Consider the following 12,675-nt stretch of genomic DNA (forward strand, 5'->3'; position numbering starts at 1 on the left):
CTGTTTTACATTTGGTAGTGTATATATGTCCATGCCACTCTATCCCTTTGTCCCAGCTTACCCTTCCACCTCCTAGTGTACTCAAGTCCATTTTCTACATCTGTGTCTTTATTCCTGTCCTGCCCCTAGGTTCTTCAGAACCATTTTTTCTTATTTTAGATTCCATATATACGTGTCAGCATATGGTATTTATTTTTCTCTTTCTGACTTACTTCACTCTGTGTGACGGTCTCTAGGTCCATCCACCTCACCACAAATAACTCAATTTTGTTTCTTTTTATGGCTGAGTAATATTCCATTGTATGTATGTGCCACATTTTTATCCATTCATCTGTTGATGGACACTTAGGTTGCTTCCATGTCCTGGCTATTGTAAATAGAGCTACAATGAACATTGTGGTACATGACTCTTTGAATTATGGTTTTCTCAGGGTATATGCCCAGCAGTGGGATTGTTGGGTCGTATGGTAGTTCTATTTTTAGTTTTGTAAGGAACCTCCATACTGTTCTCCATAGTGGCTGTATCAATTTACATTCCCACCAACAGTGCAAGAGGGTTCGCTTTTCTCCACACCCTCTCCAGCATTGTGTTTGTAGACTTTTTGATGATGGTCATTCTGACAGGTGTGAGATGATACCTCACTGTAGTTTTGATTTGCATTTCTGTAATGATTAGTGATGTTGAGCATCCTTTCATGTGTTTGTTGGCAATCTGTATATCTTCTTTGGAGAAATATCTGTTTAGGTCTTCTGCCCATTTTTGGATTGGGTTGTTTGTTTTTTTTGATATTGAGCTGCATGATGTGCTTGTATATTTTGGAGATTAATCCTTTGTCAGTTGCTTCATTTGCAAATATTTTCTCCCATTCTGAGGGTTGTCTTTTGGTCTTGTTTATGGTTTCCTTTGCTGTGCAAAAGCTTTTAAGTTTCATTAGGTTCCATTTGCTTATTTTTGTTTTTATTTCCATTTCTCTAGGAGGTGGGCCAAAAAGGATATTGCTGTGATTTATGTCATAGAGTGTTCTGACTATGTTTTCCTCTAAGAGTTTTACAGTGTCTGGCCTTACATTTAGGTCTTTAATCCATTTTGAGTTTATTTTTATGTATGGTGTTAGGGAGTGTTCTAATTTCATTCTTTTACAAGTAGCTGTCCATTTTTCCCAGCACCACTTATTGAAGAGGCTGCCTTTTATCCATTGTATATTCTTGCCTCCTTTATCAAAGATAAGGTGACTGGGCTTCCCTGGTGGCGCAGTGGTTGAGAGTCTGCCTGCCGATGCAGGGGACGCGGGTTCGTGCCCGGTCTGGGAAGATCCCACATGCCACGGAGCGGCTAGGCCCATGAGCCGTGGCTGCCAAGCCTGCGCGTCCGGAGCTTGTGGTCCACCATGGGAGAGGCCACAACAGTAAGAGGCCCGCGTACCGCAAAAAAAAAAAAAAAAAGATAAGGTGACCATATGTGTGTGGGTTTCTATCCTGTTCCATTGATTGATATTTCTATTTTTGTGCCAGTACCATACGCTCTTGATTACTGTAGCTTTGTAGTATAGTCTGAAGTGAGGGAGCCTGATTCCTCCAGCTCCGTTTTTCTTTCTCAAGATTGCTTTGGCTATTCGTGTTTTTTTGTGTTTCCATACAAATTGTGAAAAAAATTTTTTTTTTTGGCGGTACGCAGGCCTCTCACTGTTGTGGCCTCTCCCGTTGCAGAGCACAGGCTCCGGACGCGCAGGCTCAGCAGCCATGGCTCACGGGCCCAGCCGCTTCGCGGCACGTGTGATCCTCCTGGACTGGAGCACAAACCCGTGTCCCCTGCATTGGCAGGCGGACTCTCAACCACTGTGCCACCAGGGAAGCCCCAAATTGTGAAATTTTTTGTTCTAGTTCTATGAAAAATGCCATTGGTCATTTGATAGGGATTGCATTGAATCTGTAGGTTGCTTTGGGTAGTATAATCATTTTCACAATGTTGATTCTTCCAATCCAAGAACAAGGTATATCTCTCCATCTGCTTGTATCGTCTTTAATTTGTTTCATCAGTGTCTTATAGTTTTCTGCGTACAGGTCTTTTGCCTCCTTAGGTAGGTTTATTCCTAGGTATTTTATTCTTTTTGTTGCAATGGTAAATGGGAGTGTTCCCTTAATTTCTCTTTCAGATTTTTCATCATTAGTGTATAGGAATGCAAGAGATTTCTGTGCATTAATTTTGTATCCTGCTACTTTATCAGATTCATTGCTTAGCTCTAGTAGTTGTCTGGTAGCATCTTTAGGATTCTGTATGTATAGTATCATGTCATCTGCAAACAGTGACAATTTTACTTCTTCTTTTCCAATTTGGATTCCTTTTATTTCCTTTTCTTCTCTGATTGCTGTGGCTAAAATTTCCAGAACTATGTTGAATAATAGGGGTGAGAGTGGGCAACCTTGTCTTGTTCCTGATCTTAGTGGAAATGGTTTCAGTTTTTCACCGTTGAGAGCAATGTTGGCTCTGGGTTTGTCATATATGGCCTTTCTTATGTTGAAGTAAGTTCCCTCTGTGCCTACTTTCTGGAGGGTTTTTATCATAAATGGGTATTGAATTTTGTCAAAAGCTTTTTCTGCATCTATTGAGATGATCGTGTGATTTTTCTCGTTCAGTTTGTTAATATGGTTTATCACATTGATTGATTTGTGTATATTGAAGAATCCTTGCATTCCTGGGATAAACCCCACCTGATCATGGTGTATGATCCTTTTAATGTGCTGTTGGATTATGTTTGCTAGTAGTTTGTTGAGGATTTTTGCATCTATGTTCATCTGTAATATTGGCCTGTAGTTTTCTTCTTTTGTGACATCTTTGTCTGGTTTTGGTATCAGGGTGATAGTGGCCTCATAGAATGAGTTTGGGATCGTTCCTCCCTCAGCAAATGAGTTTGGGATTGTTTGGAAGAGTTTGAGAAGTATAGGTGTTAGCTCTTCTCTAAATGTTTGATAGAATTTGCCTGTGAAGCCATCTGGTCCTGGGCTTTTGTTTGTTGGAAGATTTTTTTTTTTAACTTCTTTATTTTTTTTTTGGGCCGCGTTGTGTCTTCGTTGCTGCGCACAGGCTTTCTCTAGTTGCAGTGAGCGGGGGCTACTCTTCGTTGCGGTGCGCGGGCTTCTCATTGCAGTGGCTTCTCTTTGTTGTGGAGCACGGGCTCTAGGCGCATGGACCTCAGTAGTTGTGGCGCACGGGCTTTCTTGCTCCGCGGCATATGGGATCTTCCCGGGTCAGGGCTCGAACCCGTGTCCCCTGCATTGGCAGGTGGGTTCTTAACCACTGCGCCACCAGGGAAGTCCTGTTGGAAGATTTTTAATCACAGTTTCAATTTCAATGCTTGTGATTGGTCTGTTTGTATTTTCAGTTTCCTAGTTCAGTGTCAGAAGGTTGTGCTTTTCTAAGAATTTGTCCATTTCTTCCAGGTTGTCCATTTTATTGGCATATAGTTGCTTGTAGTAATCTCTCATGATCCTTTGTATTTCTGCAGTGTCAGCTGTTACTTCTCCGTTTTCATTTCTAATTCTATTGATTTGAGTCTTCTCGCTTTTTTTCTTGATGAGTCTGGCTAAAGGTTTATCAATTTTGTTTTATCTTCTCAAAGAACCAGCTTTTAGTTTTATTGATCTTTGCTATCGTTTCTTTCATTTCTTTTTCATTTATTTCTGATCTGATCTTTATGATTTCTTTCCTTCTGTTAACTTTGGGGTTTTTTTTGGTGTTCTTCTCCTCTCTAATGCTTTAGGTGTAGGGTTAGTTTGTTTATTTGAGACATTTGTTGTTTCTTGAGGTAGGATTGTATTGCTGTAAACTTCCCTCTTAGAACTGCTTTTGCTGCATCCCATAGGTTTTGGGTCGTCGTGTTTTCATTGTCATTTGTTTCTAGGTATTTTTTGATTTCCTCTTTGATTTCTTCAGTGATCTCTTGGTTATTTAGTAGTGTATTGTTTAGCCTCATGTGTTTGTAGTTTTTACAGATCTTTTCCCTGTAATTGATATCTAGTCTCATAGCGTTGTAGCCGGAAAAGATACTTGATACTATTTCAATTTTCTTAAATTTACCAAGGCTTGATTTTGTATCATTCTACTTTGTTGAACCCAATTCTAGTTCTAGGAGTTGGTTTTTCTATTTTTTGTAGGTTTTTTAGTAATTAAAAAATTTTTTTCTATGTAGAAAATTAGTCACCTGCAAATAGGGAGAAGTTTATTTCTTTCCAATATGTATGCTTTTCTTTCCTTTTTCTTGCCTTATGGCACTGACCAGAACTTGCAGCTCTATGTTGAATAAGAGTTGTGAGAGCAGAGATCCCCCCTTTTCCCCGACCTTAGAAAGTATTCTGTCTTCATTGTTCAGTATAATGTTAGCATGGGTATTTTGTAGATGCCCTATCAATTTGAGGATTTTTCCTTCTATCCTTCTTTTTCTGAGAGTTTTAAATCATGAATGGGTATTTAATTTTGTCAAATGTTTGTTCTCCATCAGTTGATATGTGATATATAATTTTTCTTCTTTAGCCTGATAATTAATTTTTGAATATTGAACCAGGCTTGCATTCCTAGAATAAAATCTGCTTGATCATGGTGTACAATTTGTTTATTGCTGGTAAGTGTATGCTAATATTTTAATGATTTTTGACTGTATTCATGAGAGATATTTGTCTGTAGTTTTGTTTTCTGTTTGTTTTATACTCACTTTGCCTGGTTTTGGTATCAAGGTGATATTAGCTTTATGAAATGAATTTGAAAGTGTTCCCTCATCTTCTGTTTTCCAGAAGAGATTCTGTAGAATTAGAGTTAATCCTTTTTTAAATGTTTAGTAGAATTTTTCAGTGCAACAGTCTGGGTTGATTTCTTTTCTGGTAGTTTTAAAATTATGAATTCATTTCCTTTACTAGGTGTAGTGCTATTAAATTATCTACTGGGTGAGTTGTGATGATTTTGTTTTTCAGGGAAGTGGCCCATATCATCTGTGTTGTTAAATTTATGTATGTAGAGTTGTTTATAGTATTCCCTTATCCTTCTGATTTCTGTAGGGTCTGTAGTGATACCCTTATTCCCTTTCGTTGTTGATATTAGTAATTGTTGTCTCTCTTTTTCTTTATCAGTCTTGGTTAAAGGTTCGTCAGTTTTATTGATCTTGTCAAAGAAACAGCTTTAAAATTTTTTTCCTCCATTTTTCTGTTTTCAGTTTCACTGATTTCTGCTCTTTAGTATTTCTATGCTGCTTTTTCTTTGGGTTTATTTTACTCTTTTTCTCTTGGTTGTTAGGGTAGAAGCTTAGATTATTGAATTGGGACTTTTTTCTTCTGATATATGCATTTAGTGCTGTAACTCTCCCTCTTGGCCCTGCTTTAGCTGTGTCCAGCAACAAATTTTATTTTCACTAGCTCAGTGCATTTTGAAATTTCCCTTCAGACTTCCTCTTTGACCCATGGATCAGTCAGAATTTTCCAAGTGTTTGCACATTTTCCTATTGTCTTTCAGTTACTGATTTTTAGTGTCATTCCATTGTGGTTGAAGAGTACATTCTACATAATTTCAGTTCTTTTAAATTTGTGGATGTTTGGTTTTATGGCCCAGGATATGATCTATCCTAGTATTTGTCCCTTGGGCATTGGGCAAGAGTTTTGTATTCTGCTGTTACTGTGTAGATGATGTATAAATAGTTAGATCCAATATATTTGTCTGATATCTATTAGATTGATGGTTTGTGGACTTTTGTCTGGTTCTATCAATTTTTCAGAGAGGGGTGTTGACGTCTTCAGCTGTAATTGTAGACTTCTCTATTGTCCTTTCAGTTCCATCAGTTTTTGGATGGAATTGTTTTTGCTTAAAATATTTTGCAGTTTTGTTGTTTGATAGATACACATTTAGAATTGCTAATTCTTCTTGGGGGATTGGCCCTTTATCGTTACATAAGGCCACTCGCAGTGTGGTGATTTTCTCTGAAATCTACTTGATCTGATATTAATATAGTCACTCCTGCTTTCCTCTGACTAATGTTTGCATGATTTTTTTTCCATCCTTTTCCTTTCAACCTGCTTATATTGTTATATTTGAAGTGAGTTTCTTGTTGATAGCATATAGTTGGGTCATGTTTTTAAATCCACACTGCCAATTTTCTGTCTTTTAATTGGTCTATTTAGACCATTTACATTTACTATAATTGTTGATTTATTGGGGCTTACATCGGCCACTTTATTTTTTGTTTTCTGTTTGTTCTCCTTGCTTTTGTTTTTCTGTTTTCTTTTTCTTGCTTTCCTATGGGTTATTTGAGCATCTTTTTACATTTCCATTTTAATTTGTCTGTGATGTGTTTGAATTATCTTTTTCAGTGGTTGCTCTAGGTATTTCAGTATATAAACTTAATTTATCATAGTCTTCTGGTGTTACTACTTTACCAGTTTGAGTGACATATAAAAACCATAGCTCTTTTTATGACCTTTTATTTGCCTGTTCCCCCAGTTAACTGCCAAACAAGATTCAGAAAACTTGAGAAGGAAAGCCTATTATATTTGCCCCCCCTTTTATTAAACCATAATCTTTTTTTTCCTTCCTGATATTCCAGGGTTCCTTCTATTATCATTTCCTTTCCATTTAGAGAACTTTCATTAATGGTTCTCTTAGGGGAGGGTCTGCTGGCAACAGAGTGTCTTAGTTCTCTGTCATCTGAAAATGTCTTTGTTTCTCCTTCATTCCCGAAGGATATTTTCGCTGGATGTAGGATTCTGGGTTGACAGGTCTTTTCTTTCAGCACTTGAAAAATACCATGCCACTTTCTACTGGTTTGTGATGAGAAATTTGTGGTTATTCATATTGTTTTTCCCCTACAGATAAGGTTGTTTTTCTCTGGCTGCCTTCAAGATTTTTTTCTTTGTCTTTAGTTTTCAGAAGTCTAATTATGATGTTGCTTGGTATAGATTCCTTTGGGTTTGTCCTGTTTGAAGTTTTTGAATCTGTAGGTTTAGGTTTCTTGCCAAATTGGGGGAACTTTCACCATTTCTTTAGTACTTCCTCAGCCCTGTGCTCTTCTGCTTCCGTTGCTCTGAGGACATGAATGTTAAATTTTTTGTTGTAGTTCCACTGGTCCCTGAGGCTCTCTGTTCATTTATTTTTTTCAATCTGTTTCCTTTCTGTTGTTCAGATTGCATAATTGTAGTGTTATACCTTCCAGTTCGCTGATTCTTTCCTTTGACCCTCCATTCTGCTGTTGAACCCATCCAACTGAGTTTTTTATTTCATTTATCCTATTTTACAGTTTTAATATTTCCATTTGGTTTTTACATTTCATTTGTTTACCAAAACTTTGTTTACTGAGTCTTCTTATTTTTTTGTCATTTTATTTCAGGCATGTTTGTAATTTTTCATTGAAGCATTTTTATCATGCCTTCTCTGTTTTGCTCAGATCATTCTAATGTTTCTATCATCTCAGTATTGGAATCTATTATCTTTTTCATTCAGTTTGAAATTTTCCTGGTTCTTGGTATGATTAGTGATTTTTACTTGAAGCTGGACATATTCACATTATGTTATAAGACTCTGGATCTTATTTAAACCTTTTTTGCTGGCTTTCTCTACCACTGCTGTGGCAGGAAAAATGGAGAACACCATCTCCTTACTGCCAGGGGAGGTAGGAGTTAAGATTCCACTTAGCCTTTGACACCTGAGGGTCAGCTGGGTACAGGTGGCAGTTTTGGCTCCTTATGTGGTCTCCATAGTCACTGCATTGGGGTGACCTCATTACTGTTGGGAGATGGTAAAAGTCTTGACTCTACTCAGCCTCCTCTGACGTCATCCCCAGAAGGGAGGTGGAGGAGCACCTCATTACTGCGGGTTGGGGTGATAGTCCAGGCTTCCCTTCTTGGTCTCTGCAGACACCACAGGGCGGAGGAGGAGGTGCTTGTTACTGCCTGGAGGGGATAAAAGTCCCAGCTACCTTCTTGGCCTTCTCTGACCCTACCCTGCTAGGGGTGTTGGGGTACCTCCTTACTTCCTCATAAGGGTGTAAGTCTAAGCTCCCTGCTTGGTCTTTGCTGGCATGAGTAGAGAGGATGCCATGTATGTTTCTTTGGTGTTTAGCTGTAGTAGAGCTGTTACTATCTAAAAGGTTTGTTTTGTTAGGCTGCCCTTTCCTGGCCCTTTGGCGTTTGTTGGAATTTTTTTTCTGTACCCATAGGTGTTTCTGTGTTGCTGGCTTCTTAGCTCTGTGTCTGGGATATATGAGACAAATAGTAAACCCAAGGAATTCACCACTGTGTTGTTCCTCAGGTCCTGAAGTCTGAACATTCTGCCTTCTTACCACATTTCAGAGTCTTACATTTCTTTACACATAATTAATGGGATTTTAGTTGTATTCAGCAGGAGAAATAGGGAAAAGTATGTTTACTTCATCTTTCCAGAAACGACTTCTCTCATTCACTTTTGTTCCTTAGTTCTGAGACTCAGTATCATGTTTTAATTCCAGAATTGTATTGTACTTGTTAAGTTTACCCTATGTGTATTATTTTTCCAGGCAATGAAAAGTAGATTAAATTTAAAGGAATTCCAAAGAACAAGCAGATGTTGTGGGAAATATACCATTTGGCTTCATGCATTTATTAGAGAGTCAAAAATAGATGTTTGGGTTTGGGGATGGTTTTTAATTTTATAGAAAGATCTTAGAAGGGAGGATCTCATAGTTATAAGTACTCAGCAGTTGCCTTTAAATATTTTTTGCACTAGAAAGTAGTAAAAATAACAGCAGTAATGTAGGTCTAGTTAGAATGGGATGCTTACCTGGTACTGAGAAGTTTTTTGGTTGACTTCATTTTCTCAAGATATCCTTAACAGGGTCCTGGTAACTTTGAGGTTATAGCTACCTATCTCATAGGATTGTGACTAAATGAAAATTTTAGGACTCTGGTATCTGTAAAGAACTGTACACATATGGGGAATGATACTATTGTTACTTGTCTTCCTACAAATATATACCTTGCACTTATAGGAGCATGTTTTTACCTTTACAGTTCTTAAAATCCTAACTTAGGATTCTTCCCATCCGTGTAATCCAGCTTTTAATGAAGGATACTTCACTACCTCACAGGTCAGGGCATTTCATCTTAAATAATTCTAATGTTTAACAAACACTTCTATTCTGAGCTTGGTCCTCATTCTGCCTTTTGAGTCTACTCTTTCACAAGAGAAAAGGAAAAAAATACTTTTTTCTCTGTGTGGTGATCATTCTTATAGTCCATACCTTTTTTTTTTTTAAATTTGGAATGGCTAAGATCTCTCATCATTTTACCTATCTTCCATCTATAGAATTTATTAGTCTTTCTTAAAATGGAGCATGGGTAGGAACTTTGCTTTTGAAACAGTGTACTATGCTGTTGCTTGTACATAAGAAGTCCTTCTGAGAGAATTTGAGACTATTAACAATACATGTAAATCATTGCATTAGCTTTCATTTTTGGCACTTACGAAACAGTGATTGAATTTACTGTTGGATCACTGCCCTGGGGTTTTCCCCTTCATTAGTGGCTTAATCTTAAACCAGGTCTGTCCCATCCTGTTACTTTATTCATTAGAATTTTAAAAAATCTAAGTGCTAGACAGCATTTGTCATTAGGATGTTTTCTTATTAACTTTGTAGCGTTCTTAAATTTTGATTCTGTGATTCATTATATTGGTTCTCACCTTTCCTTTGCCTAGTCCTTCTTCCAACTCTTCCCCAATCCAGTTTTACTCTCTTTTGATCATTATGAAAGTGTTAATGAGGCAGGGTCAGATGCAGAGCACTATTAGATATCTTCTAGATTGACATCAGTACATTAATAATCATTTTTTGGATACTTCTGTAGAATGTGGTATGAATCTTTTTTATTCTTCACATCAAAAGCTGAAAAAAAATATTCTAGTTTGGTATGTTGAGTTAATATAGTTTTTTATATACAGTTATATATGGTTAATATATATAGTTAATATACATTGTTATAGATGATCTGATAATTTTGGTATATTTTTCAGTTTTGAAATATTTTAGTATTTGTCTTGGTTTCATTTTACCTATTTAAAAAACATTTCCAGGAAATCCACTTACCCAGGATATATTGAACCTCTATCTGGAACCAGATGGAACAAGAAGGCTACTGAACTATTTGCTTGATAATTTGGCAGGTACTGCAAAAAGAAGTAAGTGGTCATTTGATTAAACCATTTTTTTTAGAAAGACATGTAAGAATATTGTTTAATTTTGTGTTTTATATTCAACTAGTTTCAACAGAACAACCACCTCCAAGATCTTGGATTATGTTACAAGAACCAGACAGAACACGGCCAACTGGTTGGTAGCCTAATTATTTAAATCTTATTTTTACTTTTTCTTTGTAAACCTAATAGTATTGCCGGTATGCTTTAGATTTTGGGCAGTGTTACAGTAGAATGCTTAAGGTTGATTTGGCTTGGGAGATAATAACGAAGACTTGATTACCTGGCCTCTTTACTATGCTACGGAAAGTTTGGTATAAAGCAGTACTTCTCAACCAGAGGCGATTTTATGCCCCAGAAGACATTTGGCAATGCCTGGAGATATTTTTTGATTGTTAACAACTGGTAGAAGTGCTCTTGGCATCTTGTGGCTAGAGATCAGAGGTGCTGCTGTTGAGGAACTCTGCTCTAAAGTATTGATCAAATTCAGTTATAATAAATACATGAAAATCTTTCTATACTGTAAGTTTCCAAACTGTACTGTGTTCCAGATGTATTTGATAATACAAAAGTTTAAGATAGCCAAAACACCTACTTAAAAGAGAAATTGAACTAATGACCTCTAATCTCCTTTTAAAATTGTATGAAAATAGTTTGAGCACTTCTGTGATGTGTGCAACAGGATTTGGTCTATAATACCCCTTTTCTTTCATGTGAATTAATAGTAGTTGCTCTGTAGAAGAAAAGTAGAGATGCCTGTTAAGAAAACTACCTGTCGGGTTTCCACATTCTACATTAACAATAGTTGAAGTGGTGGAGGGAACATAGAAATGAGGAGCCCTGGTCTTAGAGGCTGAAGGACTTAAGATCGTATTCTGTTAGTTTTTGAACCTTCTGTGTGTACCTCTGTAGCAGGAAACACATTATTTATTTATATTATAATTTGTTCACGTATCTGTCCTTCATTTATTTTCTAACATTACTTATGCCATGTCTGGCATATAGTAGTTTTTCAGTGAATATATATTGAATAAATAAAGTCAAACTTAGCATTTAAGTGAAAACTATTGAAATTAATTATGTTTTTTTTTTTCTGCCACGTGTGTGAATAAGTAAAGTTATCTTTCCTACAGCCTTGTTTTCTGTCATGTGCTATAATGTTCTTTGTGATAAATATGCGACCCGGCAGTTATATGGCTACTGTCCATCATGGGCACTAAATTGGGACTACAGGAAAAAGGCCATTATTCAAGAAATCTTGAGTTGCAATGCTGATGTCATAAGTCTTCAGGTAAGTCATCAGAAGAGCACTTGTTTAAATTGCAGAAATGCCCCAACATTGATCAAGCAAGGAACAGCTTGGGAACGCATTACACTGACACATATGAAGTCCTAGCTTTAGCAGTTATTAAAATATGGACTTTTTCTGTATTTAGTGAATTCTGGGAGCATTCACTGCCTGCTGTGCTTTGTAGCAGTGTGCTGCCAAATTAAGCAGATGGGTTAAGCTGGGTTTTAAGTGTTTGCTATGACAGCTAAATGTTTACTTTTTCCTCCCTGATGCTCCTGTACACTATTTTTTAATTGGGTGGCAATGTTACTAAAATTGTAACACTATCAAGGTATAATTTTGCTTTACTACCAGTGGTAATTGAATAGTTAGGTCAAAGTAGAAAGGGCATTGAACCTGGTGCACAGTAACTGAGTTCTCAGTCCAACTCTCATAATAACTTACATGACCTTGGGCAAGTCACTCTCCTTGTGGTGTGAAATTTGATCTGTGGAGTTCCTGTTACCTCTCTGATTTTTGTTCTACGCCAATTCTAAAATATAAGGAAAAATATATGCATAGGGGTATATGTCTTTCTATTCTTTACTCCTAAACAATAAAGAATTAACCTTATCAACTGGTACCTGTAAAATGACAGGTAGGTGTTCTGATTGGTTTCAGATAAATTACATCGAAAAAATGTAATTCTTCATTCTGCAGATCAGTCCTTTGAAATTCTTTTAAGTTCTTAAACTGTACATATAAAGGTAATGCATAGGACTGATTTTTGTCTTATGAAATAACTCTGCTATTTACAATTTTTCAGGAGGTTGAAACAGAACAGTATTACAGTTTTTTTCTGGTAGAACTGAAAGAACGTGGCTATAATGGATTCTTTAGTCCTAAATCTAGAGCTAGGACAATGTCAGAACAAGAAAGAAAACATGTTGATGGCTGTGCAATATTCTTTAAGACAGAAAAGTAAGTCATCTTCTTTCTTTCTTTCTTTTCTTTTTTTTTTTTTTGCTGAGCCACATGGCATGCAGAATCTTAGTTTCCAGACCAGGCATCGAACCTTGCCTCCTGCAGTGGAAGTGCAGAGTCCTAACTACTGGACTGCCAGGGAATTCCCAGTCATCTTATTTCTTAAAAAGAAAACTTTCTCTGTTTGCAGGATGGGGGCCAAGGGAATGGAAATTAGTTGGCC

The 12,675-nt window shown here is 36.9% G+C and overlaps 1 protein-coding gene and 1 long non-coding RNA gene across 5 annotated transcripts in view; both read left to right on the forward strand.

Moving 5' to 3' along the window:
• Positions 1–12,675, forward strand: part of LOC125963824 (uncharacterized) — a 212,712-nt gene that overhangs the window by 160,616 nt on the left and 39,421 nt on the right. The gene's annotated exons all lie outside the window — the stretch shown is intronic.
• Positions 1–12,675, forward strand: part of CNOT6 (CCR4-NOT transcription complex subunit 6) — a 74,726-nt gene that overhangs the window by 42,814 nt on the left and 19,237 nt on the right. For all 4 annotated transcript variants that reach the window (XM_033413510.2, XM_004284056.4, XM_033413511.2 and 1 more), the window contains 4 exons: positions 10,079–10,183; positions 10,266–10,334; positions 11,332–11,489; positions 12,295–12,449. In XM_033413510.2, the coding sequence (XP_033269401.1) occupies positions 10,079–10,183; positions 10,266–10,334; positions 11,332–11,489; positions 12,295–12,449 (487 nt within the window). The remainder of the gene's footprint in view (positions 1–10,078; positions 10,184–10,265; positions 10,335–11,331; positions 11,490–12,294; positions 12,450–12,675) is intronic.

The sequence above is a fragment of the Orcinus orca genome, chromosome 3 (assembly GCF_937001465.1).
Source record: "Orcinus orca chromosome 3, mOrcOrc1.1, whole genome shotgun sequence".
Lineage (NCBI taxonomy): Eukaryota > Metazoa > Chordata > Mammalia > Artiodactyla > Delphinidae > Orcinus > Orcinus orca.